General features: G+C 49.2%; 1 protein-coding gene across 1 annotated transcript in view; it reads left to right on the forward strand.

The window, feature by feature from the left end:
* PIK3C2B (phosphatidylinositol-4-phosphate 3-kinase catalytic subunit type 2 beta) overlaps positions 1-10932 on the forward strand; it is a 64206-nt gene extending 53274 nt beyond the window's left edge. The window contains exons 24-33 of the mRNA XM_080824700.1: positions 182-351; positions 818-974; positions 1314-1423; positions 2561-2762; positions 3204-3328; positions 4559-4676; positions 6056-6137; positions 6540-6646; positions 8225-8353; positions 8869-10932. Coding sequence (XP_080680826.1) covers positions 182-351; positions 818-974; positions 1314-1423; positions 2561-2762; positions 3204-3328; positions 4559-4676; positions 6056-6137; positions 6540-6646; positions 8225-8353; positions 8869-9057 — 1389 coding nt within the window. The 3' untranslated portion in view covers positions 9058-10932. The remainder of the gene's footprint in view (positions 1-181; positions 352-817; positions 975-1313; positions 1424-2560; positions 2763-3203; positions 3329-4558; positions 4677-6055; positions 6138-6539; positions 6647-8224; positions 8354-8868) is intronic.
* Positions 10933-18198: the final 7266 nt, after the last annotated feature.

Below are 18198 nucleotides of genomic sequence, written 5' to 3' on the forward strand. Positions count from 1 at the left end.
ATAAGACAGGAGAGAGGTGTCTGTGTGTGTGTGTGTGTTGGGGGGTGCACACCCATCCCCGATGAAGGCTGACCTGGCTGGTGGGAGGTGATGCTGGGGCTCGTGGCCCCTGGAGTCCCTTGGAGCCCGCCTGCCGTCCTCTCCTCCCATCCGCCTGCCGTCCACCCCCCCAACCCCCCAGGCTGTGGAGAACTTCATCTACTCGTGCGCCGGCTGCTGCGTGGCCACGTACGTCTTGGGCATCTGCGACCGGCACAATGACAATATCATGCTGAAGACCACCGGCCACATGTTCCACATAGACTTCGGCCGCTTCCTGGGCCACGCGCAGATGTTCGGCAACATCAAGCGGTAAGGGGTCTGCCAGGCCGCGTGTGGAGGCCGGGGAGGTCCGTGGAAGTGGTTCTGAGCGGAACACAGGCCTGTCAAGGAAGGGGGCTGCACGGCTTCGGAGGAGAGAAGCCTGAGAAAGAGGGCAAGTCCCTGCAGGGCCTTACAGAAGAAGGTGGGGACCAGCTCTTCTCCCGCCCCGCTGAGGCCCGAGCAAGGGAGAACGAGCCCTGAGCACAGCCAAAGGGAAAACGGTTAGCTCTCCAGGAAAGAAATTACTGATAATGCACAGACAAGGGATCCGTGAAAGATGTCTCTGGGGGTCTTTTGAGATTAAGGTAGAAGAAGCAAAAGGGGAGAGTTAGGGAGACCCCCCTCTCTCCAGGTTCCCACAGGTGACGAGGGGAACCATTCCCTGATGCATCCCACAAGGTGGGGGCTTCCTCCTCCAGGCTGACCTTCTACCTGTGTGTTCCCCTTGGCCCAGGGACCGTGCCCCCTTTGTCTTCACCTCGGATATGGCGTATGTCATCAACGGGGGTGACAAGCCTTCCAGCCGCTTCCATGATTTTGTTGACCTTTGCTGCCAAGCCTACAACCTCATTCGCAAGCACACCCACCTCTTCCTCAACCTCCTGGGCCTGGTGAGGAGCTCCGTCCCTTTCCGAACCCCTCCTTCTTGCCATCTGGCACCATCTTTTAAGACATCCCTGTCTTGCTTCAAAGGATTTCTAGAAATCTACTTCTCTGAGGTCTAGATAAAGGCAGGACCCAGACTACTGGGAACAGTGGTATCTGCGGTGTCTGACCTCCTGCCCCAGCCCCCCCATTCCTGTGGCCTTCCAGCCACAGCCCACAGCATCCCTCTGCCACCCCCAGAGGGCTAGAGAGCCTAGCTGTCAAAAAATCTTGCCTTATGGGGGGAAGGAGCAAGAATTTCTGGTTTTAGAGATGCCCGCTTTCCACCTTTGCTTTCCTTCTAGATGTTGTCTTGTGGGATCCCCGAGCTCTCGGACCTGGAGGACCTCAAGTACGTGTATGATGCTCTGAGACCTCAGGACACAGAAGCCAACGCTACCACCTACTTCACCAGGTAACACCTCATGCTCCAGGCCGGCCTCCCCTCCCCCCACTGCCGCCCCTGAGTCACTCATTTCCAGGCTGCCTGATGGGCTGGAGTAGGGCTAGGGAAACGGGAAAGGCGTAGCTCAGGTGGCCACCAACTAGAGTTGACTATGTGTGTTTGTTGTCCTAACTTTGCCTCTGATTTTCTAGGGAAATCCCTTGACTTCTCTGACTCTGTTTCCAGTCCGCATATGGTGCTCACCTTTGTGTACAGAGCTATTGTTAAGTCTTACTTATTCTTTCCAGTCTCAGTCAGAGACTTTGTTTATGGGACGAACATGGATTTTTCTTAGTCCTCAGTTCTCTGGGTCAGAACCCTTGCACTTACCCAAACATGGAACTCCATGGTTCCATTTTCCCACACTTGGCAATGTTTTTAGGCACACGGTATGAAAGCAAGGAAGTGTCTCTGTACTCAACGTCTACAGTTCTGTCCGTGCAGGCGATGCCTCCGTTTATCATGCATTCTTTTTTTTTTTTTTTAAAGATTTTATTTATTTATTTGACAGACAGAAATCACAAGTAGGCAGAGAGGCAGGCAGAGAGAGAGGAGGAAGCAGGCTCCCTGCTGAGCAGAGAGCCCGATGCGGGGCTCGATCCCAGGACCCTGGGATCATGACCTGAGCCGAAGGCAGAGGCTTTAACCCGCTGAGCCACCCAGGCGCCCCTATCATGCATTCTTTATGGCACTTGGCGAACTAGATTTTCTGTGTTGGTCTCACATAGAACCTCTCCCTTTGATCTGAAATCTCTAGAGCGAACAGTGCTCGCTAACTTTCCACGGTGCTGGAGGTCTGCTGTACATAGACGTTTTCATGCTAACCCTGTGGTGGAACCCCTAACTCCTACGTTGGTTTAACTGTCTTCAGCTCAGTTGGGCAGCGAGGGGAGATAAAACCCCAGGATTCACATGAATAATGGTGCATGTCCATAATCGCGTGCTGGCCAAGTGCTCTGTAAGGATGTCATGCGGGGAACAGGATTCTCTCTGAGCTGGGTGTTAGGCTCCGGTGTTGGCGGGTACTCACTGAGATCACCGTGTCCAGGCAGCAGGGACCTGAGTCCATGGTTACACCCTTTTCTTCCCATCCTCCTGCGCCAACAGGTTGATTGAATGCAGCCTGGGTAGTGTAGCCACAAAGCTCAATTTTTTCATCCATAACCTGGCTCAGATGAAGTTCACGGGCTCAGATGACCGGCTGACCCTTTCCTTCGCCCCCCGAACACACACGCTCAAGAGCTCTGGCCGCATCAGTGATGTTTTTCTCTGCCGCCATGAGAAGATTTTCCACCCCAACAAGGGCTACGTAAGTGCTTTTTCCAGTCTGACCCTGTCTTGCTCCCCACCTCCTCCAGCATATTGGGGTTCTGTCTCCTCACATCCGGGCAGTGACCGCTGGAGTTGTGAGCGGTTGCAGACTGAGCCTCTCCCCTGTCCCAGTGGGCTTCTGGACTCGGGGAGCTGAGTTGCACGGTGGTTGTCTCTGGGTCAAGGTCCTACGAAACTATGCAGGACATCTTTGCTTTCAGATTCCTGCAAGCGTACTGTCTATCATCTTCTGCTTTGGAGACGTGTTTGCCCTTTTCCTTCAGGAATGTGGGCTCCCCTAACACATACACACACACACACACACTCTCTCTCTCTCTCCTATGCACACACTCCCATTCCCTCTTCTGTTCCCTTACCCACTGCCTTCATTGGGTGCACAGGGTTTGGCACATATTCTCTAAGACTTGGACCTTCGCAGGTTTATGTGGTAAAGGTGATGCGAGAGAATGCCCACGAGGCCACTTACATCCAACGGACGTTTGAGGAATTCCAGGAATTACACAATAAGCTACGGCTGCTCTTCCCTTCTTCCCAGCTGCCCAGGTAGCTGCCCCCTTTCCTCTCCACACAGGGGATCCTAGGGAGGGAGAAGGGAAAGGCGATGGTGTTCGCATGGCGGGACCCAAGATGGGCTTGGTTTTCTTGGCCTGGTAATGAGCGTGGTAACACTGCGCCCCCTGCTGGCTGAGGTCTCCTGACCCGGTCAGTCCAGCCTTGAAACATGCGCTTGGGTCCACCTGCCTGGAGAGAAAACCAGGGCTAAAAGGGCAGAGGACTAACTATGGATCTCAAGATGTTTCAAAGTTTCTTGTCCTTTAGAGAGTAAAAGATAAATAGATAAAATTTGGCACATATATGTGACGGAATATTACTAAGTCTTAAAAAGAAGGAACTTTTGACACCTGCTACAACAGGGATGAACCTTGAGGACATTATGCTCCGTGAAATAAGCCAGTTACAAAGAGACAAATATGTGTAATATTCCCCTTTTATGAGTCTCTAGAGTAGGCAGATTGCTAGAGACCAAAAGCAGAATGGTGGTCGCCAGGGCTTGGAGGGAGGCAGGGGAGGGAGGACTAGGGAGCTGTTTAATGGGTGCAGAGTTTTAGCTGTGCGAGCTGAAGGAGTTCTGGAGATGGATGGTGGTGACTGGTCGCACAGCCATGTGTGTTTCTAATGCCACTGAACGTAATGGTTGCAATGGTAAATTTTATGTCTGTGTATGCCCACACACATTTTTTTAAAAGATTTTATTTATTTATTTATTTGACAGACAGAGATCATAAGCAGGCAGAGAGGCAGGCAGAGAGAGAGGGGGAAGCGGACTCCCTGCTGAGCAGAGAGCCCAATGCGGGGCTCGATCCCAGGTGGGATCATGATCCGAGCGGAAGGCAGAGGCTTTAACCCACTGAGCCACCCATGCACCCCCCTCCCCCCACATTTTTTAAAAGGAATTTTCAAATGAATTTTTTACCTTGATGGGGAAAACTGCGGGCTCCTCCAGAGCCCCAAGGCACCCCTGCGGGAGCCCTAGGACTCTGGCCCACAGCTTGGTTTTCTCATCTGGGGTTCCTGGAACTGCCGTGTGAGATGCCGCCCGAGTGTGCCGTTGGCGCAGCCCCGGGGACCCGTGGGAGGAATGGGGCCGGCTGCTGAGAAATGTGGGTCAGCTCGCTGACAACGCAAATGAAATGTGACAAAAGCCTGCCGCCTCTTCGTTTTCTTTTCCTTTCTTGCCTCTCCTGCGTTCCCACGGCCCACCTGCTTCGCCAGCTTCCCTAGTCGCTTCGTGATTGGCCGCTCGCGGGGAGAGGCAGTGGCCGAGCGGCGGAGGGAGGAGTTAAACCGCTACATCAGGCACTTGACCCATGAAGCCCCCGAGGTGGCCGAGGTGGGTGGGCTCTCCTCTGTTCTGGGCTGTTGGAGGCGCTGGGGCGGGGTGGGGTGGGATGGGGTGGAGTGCCCTCTGGCGGTCAAGGACAGGACTGGCTCTTAGGATGTGTGTCTCTGCGGAGAAGGGGTGTAAGAGGGGGATGGCAGGAGAAAGGGGGGAAGGAAAGAAGGGGGTACGGAGCGTCTTGGCTCCCGCCTTTCGGGCCGTTCCCTTAAATGCAATGAAAGCATGCCGCTGGGCACACGGAGAGACGTTTATGAGACATACAGGTATCAGAAGCGATCCTAGCGTGCTAGGTGTATCAGAATCTTGGGAAGGAAGGGCTTTTTTTTTTTCTTTTTTCTTCCTCTTCTTGAGGAAAAGAAGGTTTTTGAGCACGTCGAGTGTGTGTATTTGCCCAGATTTTTTTTTAAACAAATGGTATTTCAGTTTGTTATTATAATGGGCGTAAAAACAAAGTCATCAGGAGTTCTAAGCCCTGACAGGTCATCTCATCCTCTTTCCATGTTTCCTTCCTGTTTGTATGCACATGTTTCATACTGGTCATAGCTTCAGGATCACTCTATAATGTATTTTCCACTTAGCATTTATAGTAAGCATAACTTTAAATACCTGTATCAAATGAATACTTTGGCAATACCCAAATCTCCTTAACCGTTTGCTTCTTGAGAGATAGTTAAGAGTATGTCCATTTTTTCCCCCCACTGTTAATGCTAGGTCAGTATTTTCACACATTTAGTTTTTGTTTTCCCTAACACAGTTAGGAAATATTCCCAAGAATGGTCATGGTCTCTGCCCAGGGCTGGCTCAGATATTTCTCTGCTTGAAAGGTGTACGTGTGTCCATGGGGGAGGGCGTGGCTGAGAAGAACAGACTGCTTTCCACCCCATGTGACCTAGGTTTTTTGTTTTTGTTTTTTCCTTTTTAAAAAACTTTTTATTAGGAGAGCTTTCAAACAGAAAAGCAGAGAAACAGTATAATGTGTGCCAGTATAATGGCCATCGCCTAAATAGTTAACATTTTGCCATATTTGCTTATTTTTGCTTGAAGTATTTTTAATTCAGTCAGAGACATCATGACATTCTATCCCTAAAAAGTCACTATGCAACTCTGAAAAATAAAGATGTTTTCATATAGAACTACAGTAGATATAGCATATCATCCTGTATGTAGTCCGTATTCAAAGTTTCCCTGGCATCCCCAACATTCTTTTTACAGTTGGTTGGTTTGAGCCATGATCCAAACAAGAAGGGCATACTACCTTTGGTTGTTCCATTTCATAGGCCTCTTGTAATCTGGAATTGTCCCCCCCCACTTTTTTTTTAATGGGGCCATTGTCTTATTGAAGAATGACTCTGTCTCTGATTTCATTTCAGTGTGATTTGGTGTACACCTTCTTTCACCCCCTGCCCCGAGATGAGAAGGCTGCGGGCACCAGCCCAGCTCCCAAGTCCTCAGGTACGCTGCCTTTTCCTGCCAGCCTCTCTGAGCTATTCCCAGGGGTAGTTTCTCCTGCCCCCACCCCTTCCCAGTTCTCTTCCCTTGACTTGTCTTCTTTGCTTACTGGCTAGAAGATCTGGTTTCCCACTGAGGCTGTGGGGCCCACAGCTCCTCACACAGGTGTCCCGGGGTCATGATATTCAGCTGGTGATTACATGCACACATTGCATAGACCATCTCAACCCAGTTCTAAGTCATGTTGACAGACATCACTTGGCAGTTCCCCCGTGGGTATCAGGAACCCACCATGAAGATATGGGGGTGGTGGGTGGAGAGAAGAAAACAGAAACAGCTGCCTGGCACCAGATGGGGACAAAACTAGCCTCATGACCTTTCTTGCATTTTTCTTTGTCCCTATAGATGGCTCATGGGCCCGGCCTGTTGGGAAGGTGGGCGGGGAGGTAAAGCTGTCCATCTCCTACAAAAACAATAAACTCTTCATTATGGTGATGCATATTCGGGGCTTGGTAAGTAGATGCACAGTCTTCGTTTGGTTCTCAGTGCTTCTTCTGGTACTTTTCCAACTTTGGTACATAGCCTAATTACGCTGAGCCTTTTTTCTTTTCTTTTTTTTTTTTTTAAGAATTTTATTTATGGGGCACCTGGGTGGCTCAGTGGGTTAAGCCTCTGCCTACAGCTCAGGTCATGATCTCAGGAACTTGGGATCGAGCCCCACATCGGGCTCTCTGCACAGCAGGGAGCCTGCTTCCCTCTCTCTGCCTCTCTGCCTACTTGTGATCTCTGTTGAATAAATAAATAAAAATCTTTAAAAAAAAAAAGAATTTTATTTATTGGGGCACCTGGGTGGCTCAGTGGGTTAAAGCCTCTGCCTTTGGCTCAGGTCAGGATCTCAGAATCCTGGGATCAAGCTGCTTCCTCCTCTCTCTCTGCCTGCCTCTCTGCCTACTTGTGATCTTTGTCTGTCAAATAAATAAATAAAATATTTTTTTTTTAAAAGAATGTTATTTATTTGAGAGAGAGAGAACACAAGCAGTTGGGGGTGTGGGAGAGGGGGAAAGGAGAAGCAGCCCAACATGGGGCTCGATTCCCGGACCCCGGGATCATGATCTGAGCCAATGGCAGACACTTAACCGACAGAGCCACCCAGGCACCCCTACTCTGAGCCTTATTGAAATGAAGATAATGTTGGTATAGTTAGGGGGAGTTAAATGAAAGAGTGCATACAGTTCGTGGTAAATGCTCCGGCAAGCAGTGCAGCGGAGGACAGATACTGGGCTGGAGCAAAATCGTGGCACTTTTATAAAGAGGGGCCAAGGAAGCCCTCCTTGACGAGGAGGTATTCAAGCACAGAAGGAAAGAGGTGAGGATTGTTCCAGGCTGAAGGAGCAGTTAAATCCAGAAGCCCTGAGTCAGGAGCCTGCCTGGGGTGTGTCGGGAACCCTTGGGGCTGTTGTGGCTGGAGACTGTGGAGCAGAGGGGAGAGGAGTGGCTGACGGGGGTGGAGAGAGCACTGCGGACCAGAGCCCGGGTCCCGCAGTCGCAGTCGGGACTGGCTCTTACCCTGAGTGAGATAGGAGCCGTGGAAAGGTTTTTGAGCAGAGGCAGGACAAGATCTAGTTTAAGTTTTAAGAGGATCAGGCTGGCTGAAGCCCTAATTGGCTGGCCTTAGCAAGCAGCTTCATCTCTGGCTCCTCCTCTTCCTCTTGGAGTTTACCGGGATCAAATGACAAAGTAGACAAAGACACTGGGCCAGGCAGGAAGATACCTAGGGACGTGATGGCTCAGCCAAAACAGACCAAGGGATGGCATACCCGGAGCATTTGAGTGAAAAGTACAGACTGGGTGTTACAGTCAGGTTGATGTTTTAGTAGGACGCCTCCTGTTGTCATGGGAGAGATTGCTCTCAGAGTGGAGTGAGTTGGGTAGCCCAGCCCATTCCTGTGCCTCACAAGAAGCCAGACGTTGGGGATAAGAGTCTGGATCTGGGAGTGATCACAGGAATGGCGATAAAGACACAGACCTGGGAATCTTCTTCTCCTTTTTTTTTTTTTTTTAAATTTTTAAATTTTTCGTTCCCTTCGTAGCAACTGCTGCAGGACGGGAATGACCCGGACCCCTATGTGAAGATTTACCTCCTCCCTGACCCTCAGAAAACCACTAAGAAGAAAACCAAAGTGGCCCGGAAAACCTGCAACCCCACCTACAATGAGATGGTGGGTGGGGAATGAGCCGGGCTAGGGCGGGGCTTAGCCGACTACACCTGTTTGTGGAAATCAAGTCCAATTGGAATGTGGCCCCAACCATCCATTTCAGTGTCCTCTGTGGCTGCTGATCACAGTTACAGTGGCATGATTGCGTCCTCGTCCTCGTGACAGAGAACAGATCGTAGGGCCTCAAAAGCCTAAAATATTTCCTATCAGGCCCTTTCCGTAAACAAGTTTGCTGGCCCTGAGGATCGGGATTCCACAGCTGGAGCGTGGCCTCGGCCCTGTCCCGCAGGGTCAGGGGAGGAGTCCCTGGCCGATAAGCAGTGGCCCGGGTGCAAAGCCCTTACCTGCCTGACCTCTACAAAGTTCTTTAAAGCTCTTCTCAGGTTCCGAATACCTTCTCTGTCCCCTTGGATTGTGGTTGGAGAGCTCAGTGGTCTCAGCCTCAGCCGGATCAAACCCCCACAACCCTAAGCGTCTCCCTCTTCTGTTCCCTCTCTTCCCGATCTGGGCGCTTGCAGCTGGTGTACGATGGGATCCCCAAGGGAGACCTGCAGCAGCGGGAGCTACAGCTGAGTGTGCTGAGTGAGCAAGGATTCTGGGAGAACGTTCTCCTCGGGGAGGTGCACATCCGTCTTCGAGAGCTGGACCTGGCCCAGGAGAAGACTGGCTGGTTTGCACTGGGATCTCGAAGTCACGAGACCTTGTGAGCCCAGCAGAGCCCTCCCTCCTCCCCTCCTCCCCTCCCAGGACCCTAGGCTGCTGGGGGAGCTAAGGGAGAGGACTCTTCCCTGGCTTCAGGTGTCCTTTCCTTGCCAAGGGGCAGCGCCCTTGGCGGGCCTCCTCTCTGCCCAGGCGGATCGGGCCTCTGTGACAGAAGGGAGGGAGAGTAAGATGCTCTCTGCTGTCCCCTCCTCCGCCAAGTGAACTTGGGTTGGTTGTGATGAGCAGCCCCTTGGAGGCTGTGAGGTGGAGCGAAGTTTTAAGTTTACCTTGTGTCAAGGGAGCAATGCCTGGTTTGGGGTGAGTGGGGGGGGTGGTGTATGAAGTAGCATTTGGGGGGAGGGGGGACGGATTATCTTTATTTTTATTTTTAAAAAATGAAATAGTAATGTTGTCCTGACTGGACAGGAAGCCTCGTGAGAAGGGACTTCACATATGCCTCGGAAGGCAAGAGTGGCAGACTATTTGGACTTTTTGTATGATTAAGGTTCTTATTGGACTTTTTCTTAGGTTTTTGTTTCGTTTGCTGGTCTATTCTTTGTTTTTTGTTTTTCTGTCTGTAGGACTTACTTGGGGAGGGGCCCAGTGGGTCCTTGGTTAGAGCCCTCCCTCTCTGAGGGCAGGTCGGGGAGGGGCAGGGAGGGCGGGTGTGCTGGACTGAGGCCTGCGAGGGGCCTTTCTGATTTTGCCTCCAAAGGAGAGCGCTATGATACCTATGTGTGTAAGGAAGGGCCTTCCGAATGGGCCTCTGCAGAGGGCCTGTATTCAGGGACCTGGGCTCTCTCGGGGAGTTTTTCCTCTCATCTTCCCCTACTTTGCTAGGACTTACCCTGAATACTGTGTTCTACCCCTCCATTCTCACAGCTCCCCCCTCCGGGGACCGTCCTGTCCCTGTGCATACGCTGGTTGGGGGGGCACCTCCATAGGCCTCTCTCCCTTCTTTTTTCTCCGATGGGATAAAGTGCTGCCCTCTGCTCTCAGATTTGCTTCCACCCAAGGGTGTCCTGGCTCTGGGCAGGGGCCTCTCGGGGCAGATGTGGGCCAGGGCGGAGCGGGGGGGATCCATCACCTGCCACACCTCTGTTTTTTGAGTGCTGCTTTCCCCAAACTCCATTTCTGTCATATTTTTTTTAAATAAGAATTTCCCTCATTCTATGGGGCCATAAACCTATTTAGTCTGGAGCCCAAGGGATGCCTAAGTAGAGAAGAGGGGCCTGGGGTGGGGGATTCCAGTGATGTTCTTTGGTTGTGAGGAGGCTGGAGTGAGGGTGTGGTTGATCCGCTGGAGCTGGGCTGGGAGGGAGAGACAAGGCTCTTAGACCCTCCATCCCCTCCCAGATGGATCTGAGTCACTCCTGCTCTTTACTGCAGACATTGTACTCCTTGGAAAAAGACGGAGAGACTTCGAATATGATAGGAACTTTTTAAACTTGGCTGCATGCCCTCCATGATGGGGGCGTGGAGGTAATTGGGTGTACCCTCAACCATCCCTCCCCAGCTTCCTTGTCAGCTCCAAGGATCAGAAATGCCCCCTGTTGCTGACTCATTCCATAGCCGGAGAAAGAAGCTCCATTCACCAAAGCCGCAGGGTAGCAAGGAAATCTAAACTTTTCTTTTCGGTTCAAAATGTCAAGGATCAGGTTGCCACTGTCGGGAAGGGGATAGGGAAAGTCGGGACAGGAGTGGAACTTCTCCAGATGAACGGACCATAGTTGCGTTACTGGCTCTTTGCCCGTAGCCCATTTTATTTGGACCTTCTGTGCCCCTGACTTACAGAGATTTGTGTACTGTACCCACTTCCCAGACGTCCTTGTATCTGCTACTTTCTCTGGAATTGTATTTTCTAATAAATGACATTTGAGAAAAACGAAACTAGCGTTTTCGAGATCGGCCCATGTTTTTGATGAAAACAGCCGGTGTACAAGATGAGATACGAATGGTGGGTGGTCTTATAAATGGTGCCTTTCAGATGCACTGGTGCCCTGCATGGGGCATTTCACATTCGTCAGCCAGATCTACCCTCAAAGCAGCTCAGTCAGGTGAATGGTATCCCCATTTCACTGATGAAGAAACAGAAGCTCAAAGAGATTCAGGGATTTGCTTAAGGACACAGCCGTTCAGCCTTGGGTCTGGAATTTGAACCTAGGAATGATCCCAAACCTGGGGCAACCTTATAGGTAATCTTTAATACAGTCCCTTACGTTGGTGTAGTATTTGTTAGTTTTCAGAGTGTTCTATATTATAAGTGATGTCATTTTTCATTACAGCTGCCATGGAAAGTCAGTATGGTTCATTCATGCATTCTGTCAACAAACGTTTACTGTGTTTACTAGTGCTACCTGGTGGCAGGCCCCCATTCACAAAGAATACAGCTCCTGGAGTTGTACACTGGGCCCTGGACAACGTACCAGGCTGAGGGTCCCAAAGATAAATCAGGACAATCTCTGCATTTAAGAAGTCTACTGCCAGGGCACCTGGGTGGCTCAGTGGGTTAAGCCCGTGCCTTCGGTTCAGGTCATGATCTCAGGGTCCTAGGATCGAGCCCTGCATCGGGCTCTCCGCTCAGCGGGAAGCCTGCTTCCCCCTCTCTCTCTCTGCCTGCCTCTCTGCCTCCTTGTGATCTCTCTCTCTGTCAAATAAATAAATAAAATCTTAAAGAAAAGAAGTCTACTGCCTAGTGATACTTAGCCAACCACGTTTTATAAAAGAGGAAACTGAACCTCTGAGATGCGTTGTGACTATGAAGTCATGAGAGCAGAACTGTGGCCCGGAAAGGAACTCGCCAAGTGGAAGGAGGCCATGTGACCCTTGTTAAGCATTTCACCTAGAAGTTGTCAAAACTCTCCAGTGGGGTATCCTGTTTCACCCTGGGAAGTTCTGTGGGGGCTTCCAAGGGACTTCCAGGAGTAAACAGTAGTTAAGAAGTTACCTATCTTGCCGGGTTTCCAAGTGGTTTTGAGATGTCACTGCGGTTCTGGACAAGTCCCAGGGGGCCTTTTAAAAGTTAGAACTTGAATCTGGCAAGTCTTAGTTGAGGAAATTTCTTGGCCAAATGGGGCAGAAATCTGAACTCCCCCCTGAGGGGGTGGGGATGGGAGGTGGGAGTAGAGGCAGAAGGGTTGCTCGGGGAAAAGAAGCAAAAGAAGCCCGGGAGGCTGCGTCTTCTGAGTGCAAAGAGAGGCACCAAGAATGAAATAACCTGACTGGCTGGGATTTGGGAGCAAAGATTAGATTGGACTTGAAAGGTCAAAACTGAGGCAGCATTCTTAAGTTGGGAGGTGATTCTGGTGGCTGGACTGTGTCTGAGGGGTCTGTTCTGCCCACCACACTGAGGGCCTTCTCTGGCTTAGGCCAGGTGACCAGGCAGTGTCACCATGAAAATGACAAGATGAGGATCCTGTCCTCAAGGAACTCACTGTCCAGCTAGGGAGGCAGACCCGGGAACAAAGAATTACAGCGTGGTGTCTCAGGATGAGGTGGGGGAAAGGGGGGTCCGGGCAGGCTGAGGGGGCTTCACAAGGAGATGCTTGAGCTGAGCTTTGAAGTCAGAAGTCCAGATTTTTTTAGTGTGGTGGGACTACCCTAGGAAGGTTTTGAGGAACAGACTGAAGTGCTCCAATTTACGTTTCAAAAGGTCATTCTAATTACTGTCAAAAGACCACACTTTAAAAATGGCGCCCTGGGGTGCCTGGGTGGCTCAGTGGGTTAAGTGGTTAAGCGGGTAAGCCTCTAACTCTTGGTCTCAGCTCAGGTCAGGGTTGTGGAATGGAGCCCCGCCTCAGACGTTGCACTCAGTTTGGAGTCACTTCTCCCTCTCTCTTTCCCTTTCCCCCTCACTCCCACCCCTGCGCACCCACTCTCAAAAAAATTTAAAAAAAATTTTTTTTTAAAGATTTTATTTATTTGACAGAGAGAGATCACAAGTAGACAGAGAGGCAGGCAGAGAGAGAGGAGGAAGCAGGCTCCCTGCAGAGCAGAGAGCCCAATGCGGGGCTCGATCCTAGGACCCTGAGATCATGACCTGAGCCGAAGGCAGAGGCCCAACCCACTGAGCCACCCAGGTGCCCCTAAAAATTTTTTTTTAAAGATTTTATTTATTTATTTGACAGACAGAGATCACAAGCAGGCAAAGAGGCAGGCAGAGAAAGAGGGGGAAGCAGGCTCCCTGTTGAGCAGAGATCCTGATGTGAGGCTCGATCCCAGGACCCTGGGATCATGAATGACCTGAGCTGAAGGCAGAGGCTTAACCCACTGAGCCACCCAGGCGCCCCCCCCCCCCAAATAAAATCTTTTATAAAAAAAAAAAAAAGGTCATTCTGGCTGTTTGAAGCAAGAATGGAAGCAGCGGAGAATTCTCTTCCAGAAATCTTGGAGGGAAATGCCGTGGTGGGGTGGGGGTGGATGGTGAGCAGTAGAGAATTCTGGAGAGAATTAGTGGATTCCAAGGTGGAGCTGATGGATTCGATGTGGAGTTGAGGGCAAGAGGAACTGAGGGTGACTCCTAAGTTTAGGGCCTTGGCAATAGGTGAGGAGGACTGGGGGCAGCCATTGAGGAGCACGGGGAAGATAGGCTTGGCAGAGCTGAATGGAGAGTTTTGTTTCAGGCACCCCTGGCTCAGTCTGTAGCGTCTGTGACTCTCAATCTCGGGGTTGTGAGCTTAAGCCCCATGGAGCCTACCTACAAAGTAAATAAAATTATTTTTTAAAAGAGTTTTGTTTTGGTCATGGCCAGTTTGAGATGTGTCAACATCCATGTGGAGAAGCCGGAGAATGGAATCCGAAGCTCCCGGGAGAGGTCAGCCTGGAGTTCAGACATGGACGTCATGTGCAGGAGGTCGAGATCACCTAGATTAGGCTGGAAAAAAAGACACAGGTGGACTGGGCTTGGATATCGGCCAACGTTCAGAGGAGGAAGAGGAGGAGGGAAAGCAAAGGAGCACCCTTATGCGAGCTTAAAGAAAAGTTCTGTCCGTATCCTAGGGCTGCTGTAGCAAAACACCATAGACCGGGAGCCAGCAGTGGGGGGCGGCGGGAGCGGGTGCATAAACAACATAATTTGCTCCCAGGTCTAGAGACTAGAAGGCCGCGATCAAGGAGTTGACAGAGTTGGTGCCTTTTGAGGGCTGAGAGGGAGAATCTGTTCCATGCCTCTTTTCCCTTCTGGTAGTTTGCTGGAAATGGTTCACATTTCTTGACTTGCCAGGTGCATCACCCCAATCTCTGCCTTCATGTTACATAGTGTTCTCCTTGTGTGTTCATGTGTCATTATTCATGTGTGTCTGTGTCCACACTTACCTTTGTATAAGGACACAATCATCCCAGGTTGGACCCATCGTAATGACCTCATCTTAACTTTGGAAGACCCTGTTTCCAAATAAGGTCACGTTCGCAAGTACTGAGGGATTAGGACTAAAACATCTTTTAGGAGGACACAGTTCGACCCACCACAGTCAAAGGATTGGACTTGGTAAACTCTTGGTGATCTTGATAAGGTTGTTTGTTGTTGTTGTTTTCTTCAATAGGCCCATGCCCATGGTGGGGTTTGAACTCATGACCCTGAGATCAAGAGTCTGATGCTCTACCCACTGGGCCAGCCAGGTGCCCGGATAAGGGTTGTTTTGAATGACTAGTGGGGACAAAGTTCACACTGAAGGCCACTGAAGAGAGAAGAGGTGCTGAGAAAGTAGACACCATAACCATAGGTGACTGTTGGAGAAACTTTGCAGTAGTGGTACAGAAAGTTGGAGGGGCACGACTCTGGGAGAGTATTTAAATTTTCTTAAATCTTAATTATTTAAATAATTATTTTATTTTATTTTTGAAATATTTAATTTATTTATTTGAGAGAGAAAGAAAGAGAGCGTGAGAGGAGAGAGGTCAGCGGGAGAAGCAGACTCCTTGCAGAGTAGGGAGCCTGATGCAGGACTTGGTCCCAGGACTCCATGATCATGACCTGAGCCGAAGGCAGTCGCTTAACCAACTGAGCCACCCAGGGGCCCAAGAATTATTTATTTTAGGGGGGGGGGGGCAATGGGAGAGGGAGAGAGAGAGTCTCAAGCAGACTCCCCACCAAGCATGGAACCCAATACGAGGCTTGATCTAAATACCCTGAGATCACCACCTGAGCCAAAATCAAGAATCAGACACTTAAATGACTGTGCCACTCAGGTGCCCCAAGATTTTCTAATTTTTAAGATAGGTGATACTAACTCTGCATGTGAGTGCTCTAGAAGCTTGAGAGAGAAAATTATACATTACAGGAAAGGGGCTAAGGGAGGCCAGAAGTCCTCTGGTAGACACGAAGGGGTGGGATCCAGGAGGCTGCTTTTCTTGTCATGGGATTGAAGGCAGAGTAGTGGGTCCAAAGGTAGGTAGATTGGTGGGGTTAGTGGTAAAAAGATGAGGTTGTTTATGTCCAATTGTATCTGGTTTCCCAATGAAGTGTGAGGTGTGATCTGAAGCTGAGAATGTGTGTTCATGGGAATGCTGGAAATTGGAAGAATGAGCGTTGTGAAGCTTAGAGTGTAGGAGAAACAAAACTACGTCAGTCAACCGCCGCAGGAGTGGCTGGCACTGATGAGATTTGTCATCACAAACACAAAGCAAGTCAGTGGACACGGTTGAGTGCATCCACAATGATTAAGTGTGTAGACTCAGAATAAGTGGGTAGTTGGATTTAACCAGGGTTGGAGTTTTGCCAGAGAAAAGCAAGAGCCTGAACGGTCTTTGCTAGGGGGCCGCAGAATGCATGCTGGGTGAGGAGAGAAGTGGAGGAGGGTTTCTGGGGGTTGATAAGTTGCCAATAGGGATCCCAGTGCAGTTGGTTGCAAAGATGGGAGGTGGTAGCCACCCAAAGCGTGGGATACCTAGAAATAAGATTTTAGAGGTGGTACCGACTCAAAAAAATGATGTCAAAAGCGATATACCCTTTTTATCAGGCCTGCAAAATCTTTTAAAGTAAACATAATTAACTGAGGTTTAAATCTTCTCTTTTGCCAAAGTCCCAGTCAGCTTGCCAGTCCAAGGACTTCTTGTTTTTACCCGCAGGCCTGCAGTCATGGCAACACCTTTGTTATCTCCGTGTCCAGAACTACCCTCTGTTTGCCTTCTACTTGATAGCAGGCTTGAGGAGGCTGGTTTACACTTTTCCTGTTGAGACTGATAGTGCAAAGTCACGTATTCCTATAGTTTTTGATACTTTATGATTGTGGGTTTTTTTTTCCCCCCTCTAGAACAACTTCCAAGGTGAGGAAAATAAAATTATGTATTCAATGACTAGATGGGCTAGGGGAGGTTCATTCAAGAAAGATTTAGGGGGCGCCTGGGTGGCTCAGTGGGTTAAAGCCTCTGCTTTCGGCTCAGGTCATGATCCCAGGGTCCTGGGATGGAGCCCCGCATCGGGCTCTCTGCTCAGCAGGGAGCCTGCTTCCTCCTCTCTCTCTGCCTGCCTCTCTGCCTACTTGTGATCTCTGTCTGTCAAATAAATAAATAAAATCTTAAAAAAAAAAAAAAGATTTAGGAAATGTTTTTCAGGGGCATGTGGTGTTAATGACAAAGTTGAGAGTGGAAAGCAAAAGGCTTAGCCATGAAGAAGATGATGTTGTTTTAAATTATGAATACTCTTCCATTCATTCAACAAACATTATTGGTCACCTATTATGTGCAAGTCAATATGTTGGGTTAGGGGTTCCTAAACTTTTTGGTCTCAGGATCCCTTTTACACTCTTAAATGTTATTGACAACCCCAAGGAACTTTTGTTTCTGAGTATTGTACCTATTAAGAGTGCTACTGTTTAAGAACTCATAGCTGAGGGATTTTAAATATTTATTAAAAATAATAAACCGGGGCACCTGGGTGGCTCAGTGGGTTAAGCCTCTGTCCATTCAGCTCAGGTCATGGTCTCAGGGTCCTGGAATTGAGACCTGCATGGGGGGGGGTCTCTGCTCAGCAGGGAGCCTGCTTCCCCCTCTCCCTCTGCCTGCCTCTCTGCCTACTTGTGATCGCTCTGTCAAATAAATAAATAAAATCTTAAAAAAATAATAAATCCACTACATGTTAACATACTTTTAATGAAAAATTATTTTTCAAAACAAAAACTTACAGCAAAAGAGTGACCTTTAATATCTTTAATATCTGGCTTTCAATAGAAGACAACTCCAATCTCCTATCTGTTTTTGCATTCCACCTGTTGTTGCCAAATCACTTATCATGTGTCCTCTAGAAGATACGTGTCCACTGCACACTCATGAGAAAGTGAGACTTAAAAAGGAAAATTACAGCTCTGTTTTATTCTGAACATTTTTTTTGGCCTTTTAGGGCCCTCTGAAAGGGCCTTCAGATGGGATCCCTGGGGGTGCTCAGATCATATTTTGGGACCCACTGGGCTAGGTGTTGGGATACAGCCCTCAAGGAGCTGAGACCAGCAGGTAAGGACATAACATGTATATATAGTGTAGCATGTTAAGTCCTCACATAGTATATAATAGTAGAATTCTGACTGGGAAGGTCGACAAAGACTTCGAGAAGGAGTTGACATTTGAGATGTACCTTGAAGCATGAGTACTTGCATAACAAGGAAGATGAGAGCTTTTTCAGCTGAGAAACAGCGGGAGTGAAGGCAGGAAACAAGTCCAGTGTTCTAGAGGATGAGCATGCATGAAGGGAAGTTACAAAGAGAAGGCTGGTAAGGTATAGTGGGTGGACAGGGTGTACGGAGCCTTTATTGTGTAGCAATAGGAAATAACTGTTAGCCCATAAATAACAGATACTAGCTGATGTTTATGCTCCTACTCTATCTAGGTATTAGAATTAGTGCTGAAAGAGGCATTATTGTGTTGAAAGAGGCATTATTAGCCTCACTTGACAACCAAGAAACAGGCTTTATGTATTTAATTGGCATGCTTGGATTTCTTTTCTGTTATTAAGCTGACTCCTTTTAATATGTTTTTCTGAAGTTCTTAGGATTGAAAATTAGATATTTCCAGAGATATGAATAAGATAATAAGGGGTAAACCATAGAGACTGAGGACCTTTCAGATTCCTAGAAGGAAGTAGCTGTTCTTCGAAAAGATCCACTGAAGCAGGAAGAGCCACTGGCTTCCTCCTGGCTCCCAAAAGATCTTTCTTC

This window comes from Martes martes (genome assembly GCF_963455335.1).
Source record: "Martes martes genome assembly, chromosome: 15".
NCBI classification, from domain to species: Eukaryota; Metazoa; Chordata; class Mammalia; order Carnivora; family Mustelidae; genus Martes; species Martes martes.